Source organism: Leiobunum rupestre, chromosome 6 (assembly GCF_980474605.1).
Source record: "Leiobunum rupestre chromosome 6, qqLeiRupe1.1.hap1, whole genome shotgun sequence".
NCBI classification, from domain to species: domain Eukaryota; kingdom Metazoa; phylum Arthropoda; class Arachnida; order Opiliones; family Sclerosomatidae; genus Leiobunum; species Leiobunum rupestre.
In genome coordinates this window covers 41,042,807-41,054,768 of record NC_143389.1, presented here as the reverse complement: position 1 = coordinate 41,054,768, position 11,962 = coordinate 41,042,807, and the positions used below count along the sequence as shown (strand labels likewise).

At 38.6% G+C, this 11,962-nt stretch overlaps 3 protein-coding genes across 6 annotated transcripts; all 3 read right to left on the bottom strand.

Annotated features, from left to right (window-relative positions):
• Positions 1-386: 386 nt before the first annotated feature.
• Positions 387-3,306, bottom strand: Rho1 (ras-like GTP-binding protein Rho1). 4 transcript variants are annotated; one of them, XM_090177305.1, is made up of 5 exons: positions 3,155-3,306; positions 1,426-1,592; positions 1,151-1,351; positions 907-1,089; positions 387-818 (listed from the first exon to the last, which is right to left on the bottom strand). In XM_090177305.1, the coding sequence occupies exons 1-5, from the start codon at positions 3,192-3,194 to the stop codon at positions 780-782; spliced, it is 630 nt and encodes a 209-aa protein (XP_090033431.1). In that variant the 5' UTR covers positions 3,195-3,306; the 3' UTR covers positions 387-779. The 4 variants fall into 4 exon arrangements, with proteins under 4 accessions (XP_090033431.1, XP_090033433.1, XP_090033434.1 ...); XM_090177307.1 differs by lacking the exon at positions 3,155-3,306 and adding an exon at positions 2,534-2,689; XM_090177308.1 differs by lacking the exon at positions 3,155-3,306 and adding an exon at positions 2,378-2,470.
• A 651-nt stretch (positions 3,307-3,957) lies between these two features.
• Positions 3,958-6,712, bottom strand: UQCR-C1 (Ubiquinol-cytochrome c reductase core protein 1). Its single transcript, XM_090178659.1, has 11 exons — positions 6,591-6,712; positions 6,191-6,421; positions 6,002-6,131; positions 5,358-5,556; positions 5,105-5,297; positions 4,927-5,031; positions 4,821-4,859; positions 4,597-4,757; positions 4,354-4,528; positions 4,211-4,286; positions 3,958-4,134 (listed from the first exon to the last, which is right to left on the bottom strand). The coding sequence occupies exons 1-11, from the start codon at positions 6,657-6,659 to the stop codon at positions 4,070-4,072; spliced, it is 1,443 nt and encodes a 480-aa protein (XP_090034785.1). The 5' UTR covers positions 6,660-6,712; the 3' UTR covers positions 3,958-4,069.
• Positions 6,713-9,085: 2,373 nt separating this feature from the next.
• Positions 9,086-9,523, bottom strand: LOC149940966 (uncharacterized). Its single transcript, XM_090179401.1, has one exon. The coding sequence runs from the start codon at positions 9,521-9,523 to the stop codon at positions 9,086-9,088; it is 438 nt and encodes a 145-aa protein (XP_090035527.1).
• Positions 9,524-11,962: the final 2,439 nt, after the last annotated feature.

Below are 11,962 nucleotides of genomic sequence, written 5' to 3'. Positions count from 1 at the left end.
ACAAGACTTTAAATAATATTTACTTTGACTTTATAAAGAGGAATCTTATTATCATACTTATACATAGGTTTCAACTGAGAAAATACAGTACTTTTATTTAATATTTTAAACAATATTAAGGTTTTCCATACCGATATTGATAGGGGTGGGAGATAATTTTGAGCATTGTAACTGCTTATACAAAATTATTTTCTCAGTTGAACGTATCTTTATACGGAAACACATTTTATACATTAATAAAATGAAAAGCCAATTCTTCAGCATTCGATAAAACTATATAAGTCATACGCAGGCCGTAACTAAATTGTAAAGCAATGTTCATTTTAATAATGAGGGAATGGGGCATTCCTAATTCAAAATATTGTAGGTACTCCCGTCTCTTTTAAAACCATTTAAATTTCCCTTATTTCGCCTCTACAATTTATTCCAAATTTCTAAACAAAAACTTGTTTTTCTTCCTTGTACAGATTACAATTTGCAACACCAGATAAGCCTCGTTTTAAGACAAATACACATTCTTTATTTTTATATATCGTTTTAAGAATAAGTGATTGGCAGCACAGAAATATATAGAATAGGAAGATTTTTTTTTAATTATTTAAAAAGTAATTTAAGTTCATTATACTGAGAGAGATTTTGGGGAGGGGAGGAAACCTACATTTTTCTTTACAAACTTTTGAAAATGTTTAACACACTGACCGCAGAAATTTCTTGGCAAGGTTAACTTTATTTTCAGTATAATAATAGGCCATCTGATGCCACTTAAGAAACAAGACAATCTAAAAAAGAACGCATTTGTTCTTTTTCTTCCTTTTGACCTATTAATGAAAAAGGTAATGTTACATTAATTCCACAGCTAAAGGTTGTTCCTACAAGATGGAAAGGTTACGGAAGATGAAAACTTGCCTGTAAAGCGGCCCGTGTGGCTGTCTCGAAAACCTCCCTAACTCCCTCTTTGGTCTTGGCAGAACATTCGAGATAGCCATAAGCGTTGATCTTTTCAGCCATTGAACGCCCCTCTTCAGTTGTGACTGGCTTTTGTTTCATTTTTCCCAGCTCTTTGATAGTGTGTGGGTCATTTCTAAGGTCCTGAAGCATTTTTTTAAAAGTTAGTTTCTGCTATAGTAGCAACAAACTTTAGTTGACTGACCTTTTTGTTACCAACTAAAATAATGGGTACATTAGGGCAAAAGTGCCGGACTTCGGGAGTCCATTTTTCAGGTATATTTTCCAAACTGTCTGGACTGTCAATACTAAAGCACATTAAGATTACGTCTGTGTCTGGATAAGACAGAGGTCGCAATCTGTCATAGTCTTCTTGACCAGCCGTATCCCATAGAGCTAACTCAACCTGAATTAAAACATTATTTTTATTCTTTCGTCACACCTAAAAAAAGTACTTATTCAAACAGCTCAAAAACTCACCTGTTTACTATCAACTTCAATATCAGCTACGTAATTTTCAAAGACAGTTGGAACGTAAACTTCTGGGAATTGGTCTTTACTAAAGACAATCAGAAGGCATGTTTTACCACATGCACCATCACCTACGATTACTAGCTTTTTCCTGATGGCAGCCATCTGAGAAAACTCTAAAAACATTTGAAAGAGGTCATATAATAGCTGCGTAAATTGACCAAAAACTATGGTAACATTTTCTTACTATATGAAAACTAAATATTAATATAAAGTAGTTTCATAAGGATTTTGCTATTACGAAAACTTAAATATACTATTTATATCGAGTTATGCAACATAATTCATTTTTTTCTTACTAAATCCTTAGGCCTAAAATAATTTGTTTAATTACAAAGGCTTAAAAATATTAAATTGGCTATCGGTTCTTTTGACATTTTACGTGATTTTACTCGTATTTGTCAACTAGATTACAAGAATATTAATACATATACATTTAAAATTGACAAAATTTCACCTAAAGTTTAGTAAATTTCTACATGAAAATACTAGTTGTCAGGCCTTGGCTTCTTAAGTTTTACTTTTTATGATCTAGAAACCGAAGCCTAGGTCATATCTAACAAGTATGAAATATGTATTTTGAGATTACAAAATTAAATTTTAATTTAGTAAATTGAATGAAAAGGTTTAAAAAAGCTTACAATTCACCGGGCCGCACCAGAAATTCTAAAAGATTAATATTAAAAGTACTAAATAATTGTAGATTTAGTACGACTGTACGAGCGGCCGATTCTAAAGTGACACGCCTTTTAACAAGCCGAAGCGGCGGCGCGGGTGAACACTATTTGGAATTTCTGTGACGAAATCGTCGAATGAACAGGAAAGAGAAGTTTTTTTTGAAGAAAGTGTTCAGTTGGTAAAATAAAAGTACTTATTGTACGTTATTATGAATATTATATACTTATTTGTATAAAGAATTGAGCCCCACTATATTAGATATAAGTAAAAGAACTTCTTGCATTTTAACGTTTACGTAAACAAACCGTTAACGTACTATTCAGCGTAAAATGACATCACCAATTCACCATTTGCTTAGGCTATCCACCCAAATGCTCACCTTTGACCTTGCGGAGGTATTTATTTTTTAATCTCTCTTCCTTCAAACAAGTTAAATTAGTTACTAGTAGTTTGATATTATACTCTAATGAGCGCGAGATAAACAGAATTTCCGAACTAAATAAAATATCGTTTAACAGTAATAAATTGCATTGTCAATTATATTAGTTAACTAAAACCTATCGAAAGTTAATTTAATTGTAATTCGGTGAAATTAAGTTCAATCGTGAATATAATGCGATTAATATTAAATACAGGAGCTCAAACTAAGAGCAAATTTGAAATTGGCGCCATAATTTTGTAGGCCAGTTTTCCGTATTCATTTGAAAAGAACCTGCCGGTCCTTTACTGGTTCATAGCTATTTTAAATGTAACTACTCATCCAAATCGAAAGCCATATCCGGGGAGTCACGTAAAAAACGGAGGCCTGGAAAAACCCTAGATAAAGGGCCAGCTTTCTGTTTTCTTACTTGTTTTAAAGGTAAAAAAACTATAGAATTGTCTTCTTGGAATCTCAACAGCACTATTTCTTCCCCCCACCAATCACGTAATCAATCGTCGATAGAAACAGCCAGCGAATTTTAAAAAATATATAATAAATATAAAAATATTATTAACTCACCAGTATCATAGCGAACCATACAATTTCTAAAACAATTCATTGAATTGACACTTTATTACTGAACATGCACACCACTTCTGAAACGCGTCAAATAGGTCTAAATTTAAAAACCATAACATGTATTGTGGGGACGGAGGAAAGCGTTCTTTCAAGTCCGGCTGAATTGTGGGCACATTTCCGTCACGCTAGTTTTATTTTCGTTAACGACAGAGGCTATATTTGATTATTATTATGCAGTTTCATTATTATAAAAAAGAACGACGCGCTATTGTATGACGTCATTTTAACGCTTCCGCCACACTGTCTGCCCCCTTGGAGTTATTTAATATTAACGCGTTTGTAAATATTTTATTGTAAAAACCAGTATTTTATAAATATAAAATGACAGATATATATAAAATAATAATCGAATAATGTATTGGAAATGAAGGATCAATTATTGTTAAGGATGTCAAGAATGATTCATACCCGTTGTGATAGTAGAAACTTGATTAGGCCAGAACTAAGGAAGCCCAATTCCCAAGAAACAAAGTCCTTGACACTGCTATGACACTTCAAGGGTGTTTAACTTGGTACCCCCCCAGTGGCGTAACTAGGAACACCGCCCCCCCCCCCGCCAAAAACAACTCTGGCCCTTTTAAATAGAAAGATTTTAATCATAAACGTTTGGGCCCCCCCCCTCGCCGCGGGGTCTGCGGGCGCTATTTACACCACTGTACCCCCCTACAAAGGTCCCCCACTTCTTGTTTTATTTTCCAATGCCTCATTGTGCTTAGCAAATATGCAAATTGTGATAAATAAACTTTATTTCTCTTGGAAAAGAAATTTATTTCCAATTCAAGACATATATTAGACAATCGCCTTAAATTAAACAATATTCTACAAGTAACATTTTACATTTTCTTTAAACTGAGTTTACACCCTGAGCCAGTACATTCCGCTGCGTAACCTGTTGTAATCTGGAACTTGCTCTACGGGACCTGCGGTGGAAAATTTAAACCAAGATGAGATAAATGTAAAACTGTTAATTATCAATATTTATTCTGAAATACGTACCAACTGACGCAATAGCGGGGCATCTATCGTAAATATACTTCATACAAACATCGCGAATGGTTTTCGCACTTACAGCCTAGGGTTAATTGAAGTTATTAATTTTAATTTATAAATAATATTGGAAAATATATAAAGAAATTTACATCTATCCTGGCTTCCAATTCAGGCAAGGGAATTCTTCGGTTATAACACAACATTTGTCTTCCAATATCTTCACATATTGGGGTAGGACCATCTAACTGCAGTAGCATGTTCGTTTTCAATAAATTCTTGGCGCGCGTAACCTCTCCTTCCGTAACAGCGGTGCATAAACGCTTCCTAAACAAGCAAAGCCAAAAATTTAAGTTCATCACTAATGAAGTTAAGCAAAAATTATTCTTCTTAACCATTCTTCTTGGAGATTGATGATCATATCGTCAATGGTCATTCCATCGGAAACAAAATAAATACCCCACAGACCAGTGTCTTTGTAACAAGTATTGAAAGACTGGAAGCTGTGGCAAAGGTTGCCCGCAGATGCGTATTGGGCCAAATGACTCGAAACATTCTATAAATAATAACAATATGGTTATTTAAGTACCGAAAAATAATAATAATAGGTATTTCTTACACTTCCACCTCCGTGCGATCTATCCCAACTACCAATAATCTGTAATATAAGAAAATTGTTATTTTTTTCTTAAAAATTTAAAATATACAAATACAAGTATACGTACAGTGTTTGCCACCATTAAAGGGATATTGTCGGCATCAGTCCAGCCACAGCCTTCAACAGCAATAGCAACATGAGCTAAGGGCATTGAGTCATCTCTTACTCGGATCTAAATGAAATTATATAGTACATAAGTTAAATTTATAAGAATTAATGGGATGAATACCAAAAAAAATTATTACTTCAGCTCCTGTAAATCTGCATGGTGTCAACATGGGTATATCTCCAGCGTATTTAGTCGTTATTTTTCCAAAATGTTGATCAGCTAATTTTAAAAGTTCGTCGTGATTAATACCTCCAGCTCCAGCTAAAACAATTCTGGGGCCTTTGTAATGAGTTGAAATATAGTCTACTAAGTCATTTCTCGAAATACTCCTAAAAATTTAATTTCATTCATTTGGAATCGCAAAATTGATCTAATAGCGTTAAACTTACTGAATATTTTCAGTAGGGCCTAAAATAGTTCGTCCCAATGGGGTGTCTTGATAAGCGATTGCGTGTAAATGATCAAAAACCACTTCTTGCAAGTTGGTTTCTACCTCTTGCATTTCTCTGAGGATTACACCACGTTCTCTTTCAATTTCAGCTTCTCCAAATTTGCTATTTTGGGTGATATCAGATAATATTTCAACAGCTGAAAAGGAAAATATTTTAAATCTAAATCAGATTTTATGTAAATAATTAAGACGTGTACGAGTACTAGAAAATTAAGAATCAGTCTGATAAACTAGTATTTCTAGGACTCTTAAGAGTTTGGGGATGAAGGTTTCCTTGGTGAAGCTCAACTGATTATTTTTTAAGTAGGAAATTAAACTAATTATTTAAAATGATTTTAATATAAATTTCAATTTTTGTTAAGCTTATCAATTAGTAATTAGGTTAAAAATTAGACAGATTTTCTTTATTTAAACAGCTTTGGGATAAATTTAGGACTCAACACCATTTTTCAGGACTCGAGGGCTTGAGCAAACTTAATTTCTAAGACTCAAGACTCAAATGAGCCCAATGATCAAGAACTACGGTCTCAACTTGAAACCCAAAAAAACCGGACTCTTACACCGTTATGAATAATGTTATACCTTTAGGTAAATCGCTAGATAAGCATTTAGCATAATAAACGGTTTGCTCCCGTGAAGTATAAGCGTTAAGGTGAGCTCCCATATTCTCTACTTCCAGTTCAAGATCGGTTTGGGTTCTTTTAGTGGTACCCTAAATGGTAAACATTTGTTACTGTAAAGGTAGATTAGGTTTTATTTTTAGTTTTATACCTTAAAGGCCATGTGCTCAAGAAAGTGAGCCACGCCATTAGTTTTTTCCGATTCATATCGGCTTCCTGCATCAATCCATAGGCCCACTGTGCAGGTTGGTATGCCAGAATCTTCAGTTGCTACCTTTAAGCCATTGTTTAACGCAGTGACCTTGGTTTCTGGTATATTTAATAATGTCTGGGCATAACTAGCTGCTGCAGCCGCGTGATGTCTATCCCTCGAACGGATAACCTGTGTATATAATTTTGTTCAAGTAATTACGTAAGAAATTGCCAATAATCATGAGCCATAATTCATAGGTAAGAGGTTCATGGAGCTTAAAATTAATTTTTACCCATAATTTTAGATTATTCTTTAAAATAAGAAGTTACATATCAAATTATTTATTGTTAAAACTTACCAAATTGGGTGATTTGCTGTTTTTAAGAATAAGTGAGGAAGAAAGACGTAAAATCCTTGACGTAGCCATTTTAACACTAAAGGTCACGACTCCGACTTGGTACTAACTTTGTAAGTAGGGCCGACAACGTAGTTTACCTTTGCAACCGGTAGATGGCGATAATGCATCGCGAAGAAAACACCATTGGCAAATAGAAAAAATGCGCTAGATGGCGATAGGGCATCGTGGGTTCATCCAAGGTAGTTTTTTTTCACGTGGAATTTTTTAACAAATTGAACAATAAATAAAGAATAAATAAATAGAGTTTATGCAAGCGTCTATTGTGTGAAATTGGTACAAGTAAATTCTTGGAATGCGCGATCATACATGTGTATGCGTAATCACATAAGCCTATCATAAGATCCCCATAAGCAAAGGTCTAGGCCAAATATTTGACGATCACATCATCGACAAATTGTCCATGACATCAAGTAAACCTGGAGTGGTCGTCTCCCGTTTTAGGCGGGGCAGTAAAAAATTCACGGACATAACAAGTATCGCCATCTATCGTAGAACCATTACACTTTTAATCGGCTTTTCGTCTGCTAGTTTTCATATTCCTAGATCACATACCCGTTATTAAGAGGTAAGTATTCAAAATCTCCACCTCCTAGAGGCCACATCCTTAACTAGGTATTTCCCCAAATGAACTTCGCGCGTTGCATGATGAATGCGCAGAAGCCGTGCGCGAACGTTTTTAAACTTAGAACCTCCCGGGATAAATCTTGCTTTCAAACTTAAAATTAAAACTTATCGTTGCAAAATGATTCATCAGAACCTAAAACTGGTTTTTAGAAATAAGAGAACTTGTTTCTGAAGGTATTTATTTTTTAAATTTGAGATTTAGACGCGTTTTGTGGCATTTATCAACCCGAGCGTGGAAATTTTGAAAAAGAAGATGGCGCTACTACCCTGTCGTCGTACGTTAATTTTCTTATCTCCAGGACAACGCCGTTAACATGGGCCCCTATGGTAGACCTTTGCTTATGGGGACCTTATGATAGGCTTATGGTAATCAGAATAACGAGTGTTGGTGAAAGAGTATCATGGTACAATACTCAAAGTTCGCCAAAGCCCTAACTAACGAGCGTTTCGCAAATGTTGACTCGCTTAAAGGGACACACCGGCGTTAACCAGTTTCCCGCGCTTGTTTCCAGAATATGATTTGTCGTACCTGCTACCACGTGGTTAATCCGGGCCGAATTTTTTCAAACGCCTGTGTGGTCCCTTAAAATGGTTTCGAAATCTTTCAAAGCAGGTACGAAAGTAACGGACTCAATTGAAATTTATGCGGAACTGAAAATCTTGAACCAATCAACTCCTCTGATCCCTTTCAGATTGGGAATTCAAAAAAGCGAGAACTATTTCGTTGTGGTGTACTCGGATTTAGGGAAACTTTCTCTTGAAGCAGGGACGTCATTTGGGTGAAATAGTTAACTCGGAGGGTTAAAAATTATGTTTTCTAATAACTTATAATCCAATCTGTTGAAAGATACCGTAGTTCTTTAGGTCTTTATTAACTCAACAAAAGGTCTAAGACCCATCACGTCAAGACAAATGGAGATAAATTATATACAGGAATTAGAGTAAATTGCACTATATACAAAAGTAAATGCTCAATATTCAACTAACGGGTAGAGCTCGGCGAAACAGATAAATTAACCGCTAAAGTTTTGATTAACCATAAAAATTACGATTAACTGTTTATCCATGGATATTTTCCACGGCTATATAGCAATTTAACATGTAAAATAATCGTTTTTCCCCGGATAATTTTCGTTTGTGGGAGTTCCAGTCGCGTATGGACGAAGGGAGGAAAGAGTGCTTTTGGCATGCGAGACGGAAACCCGGAAGCACCACTGAGGCCGTGTGATTTCCACGTGGTCGGCGGAACGAAAGGGAGGCTGTCGCTGTTAGCGGAGCAAGAGCTCCCCCGTGGCGGTGAGCGACGGTGTTCACGATAACGAGGTGATTGAACCGGCGCCGAGAGGCAAGCGTGTTCCACTTGAAGTTGGTGAGGGCATTGGTCATGCAGGTGCTCCAGGAGAAACCGATGCTTGCCGCGAACAAGAGAGCACGCCGGTGCACAGTTTCAATCGAGTGAATCCCACTCACCGTAGAGGGGGCCCAGATGGCCGAGCAATACTCCGGGATAGGCAGGATGTAGGTTTTTACGCCAAAAGGACTTCGTGCTGAAGTAGCAGTTGGCCAGACTTTTAGGGGGATGCCATTAATGCGATAATCTGTGGCGACCAGCGGTTGACCGGAACGGCGAAGGGACAGCGCAACACATTTGGCGGTGTTTAGGGGTAGCTTCCATTTCATACTGCACGCGTGGATGGTGTCAAGGTCCTCCTGTAGAAGCACGCTGTCCTGATATGAAATAATCGCCCGGGAGAGGGCTACGTCATAGGCGAAGATGTAGAGAGTGGAGACTAAATTGTCTCCGATGTCATTTACGTATATGATGAAGAGGAGAGGCCCAAGAACTGACCCTTGGGGGACCCCCGAAGATGCAGGTAGCCAGGCAGAAGAAGCGCCAGGGATAACGACTCGAAATTTCCGGTTACTGAGATAGGCCGAGAGCAGTTGAGGGGTTTACCGCGGATGCCGTACGAGTGAAGTTTAGACTTAAGAAGTTCAAGAGGGACCGAGTTGAAAGCCTTCCGAAAATCTAGCAATATAATATCCACTCTTCCAGCAAGCTCGAGACCGGTGGACCAGTCCTCAATACAACAGAGAAGTTGCGTTTCGGTGCTGAACCCACTACGGAACCCGTGCTGGTAGGGCTTGAGCACATTGTGCGCAATGAGGTGTGTGGTGATCTGGGAGGCGTTGACGTGTTCGTTTAACTTGAGGACTTGGGACAAGAGGGCGCATAGGGCGGTGCTCATTCGGATCTGACTTGTCGCCTCCTTTCGGAACTGGGGTGACGTCTGCGGTGCTCCAGTCAGGGGGTATAAGCTATAGCGCCCGCATCGTACGACATTTGAAATAGTTCAGTCAGGGGAGCAGTAAGAGCGTCTGCACAGTTTCGTAGTAGGACTAAGTGAATGCCGTCGTGGCCTGGGGCCTTGAAGGGGTTAACCGCCCAGCACAGAGAACACGATGGGCCGAGTCGAAGACATGTTCAGGGAACGTTTGCCTAAAGGTTTCAGCAAGTAGGGTAGCCTTTGAAGCAGCGGTCGTGTAGAGAACTGTGCCCTTCTTGAGGTCAACGATCGAAGACGACTTGCTTTTCCGAGATACGAGTTGGTAGAAACGTTTTCTATTAGTCTTGAGGTCCGAAGCAACCAAATTCATGTGCCGAGTGCGTGCGGCCCGGAGGGAAAACTTCACTATAGCTCGATGTCGCGAGAACCTCTTCCTGTTGCTATCATCTGGGTGGAGTTTACTTCGGCTGTACCGGCGTTTAGTTTTCCGCATCAAGTGGCGAAGCGAAGGCCCAACCCAAGGCAGGCTGTGGCGCGAGGAGATGCGCTTGGTGGGCACATGAGCACCCGTCGCCGTCGCAATAGCCACCTTCAACGTGTCCCATGCGTCGTGGACCGAGGGCGGTAGGTGGATACTTGATCTATAGTTGAGCGGAGATGGCCGGAAAGTTAGCGCGGTTGAAATCCAAGACGACACGCGGGACTATCCTCGCAGGAGGTCTGATGCCCCTGATAGTACTGAGGAGAAAGTCGAGATGTAGAGTCTAAATTAAACGTCTATTATCACCATCTTTGTGACTTAAACGACGTCGAAGCATCTTTGAACTTTCTTTGCTGCATTTCAAAATGGTACTTCGTCGTCGCTTTCCGATGCGGTGATTTCCAGTTTTCCACTGCTGATAATCGAAGTAATCCAGTAGCTTTTTGAACGTCAATTCCTCGAGCTGGGACGTTGCGGACTTCGACAACTTGAATGGTAGTCGCAACTCTTCTTCAGTACCTGTTGGCGACTTCAATACCAGTAGCCTGTCCAACGTGAATTGCTGCGACTGAAATGTTTGTGGAATAATCGTTTCACCTAACTCTACATTCAACAACCACCATCTTCACCGTTGGAACTTCAACGTCGTATTACCGTTTAACAGTTCCACAACTGCCTTTTAAAATGCTACACAAAATCATTCGTCAACATTGGCATTTTGACGTTGTCGAAGAATCGAACAGTTCCGTTTTCGCAGTCAAGAATTTGAGTGAAAACCTCGATCTTCCTCATCACTTGAAGATTTACGTCTTTGAAGTATCCGACAGTTCTGATGTTACTGTCGAAAATTAGACAGTCAAAGAATCCGACAGAAACCGGAGACGCTTTAACGCTACAGTGGATAATGAAATTTTATCCGATACGAGCACGAATATCTTCAAGACGAACTTGAACGTAAAAGCTGAATTAGTTACCGCCAATTTCAGGCTTCGAACTCGGAAACTTTCAGAATGTCCGCTTTCGTGAAAGAAAAATTAAAAACCGATGCAACCTCTGATCCAGATTAGTTAATCTTACACTTTCTCTTAGGTACTGTTCCACCATCCGTGGTCCTTTTCCCAAACTCGGCTGTAATTAATCCAGTTTTGGATCAGAATTCTTCATTGGGTAAGCAACAGCATCCGCACTTCTTCTTTTAAAACACGATGAAAATGGCGACCATGCGTTTGTTTGGTTTGATAATGAGACATCGCTGATTCCATTGAAGAAGCTGTTGCTATAAACCGGGAACAGAGATCCAGTCTAGACAACAGTACCCGTCGTTTCTTCCAGTGGTAAGATATGACCTTTAATTTTAATTTGTCAACATCTAACTATATTTTTTACTCCAGATGATGTTGAACGAAAGAATTTAGTGAGTCTTGCTGTTGACAACTTCTCTTCTCCAGTGCCGTCACCGTTCATCGAAGAATCGATGGTCATAAACTTGGAAAACGAAGCATAGACCACCTACCCCAAAAAGGACTCGCATCAACCTCGAAAAAAGGTGTCTCAAAAGTGATGCGGCTTTTTTACAGCAAACAGAAAATAGCACGTGAAATTTCTTGATATTACGAAATTAAAATGAAAGGGTGCGACTGAATCCGCTTCTACAATACATGTTTTATTATAGCGCGTACTCGTCTTTGTACCTACAAAAGTGCATTTACTTACCGTGAGATGGCGCGCTCTTAAAAAAGCCGCATAACATTCGAGACATAAAATGTTTTATCTGCTACCAGCGATACACGTAACTCTCGGGGTAGGTGGTCTGTGGTCTAAGGAAAATTGAATAGTGGCTTACAGACGAGATTTTCGCTCGAGTTGTGATACACTATCCTCATCCTCGATTTAAAATGAAGTCTTGATTTCTCGTATTA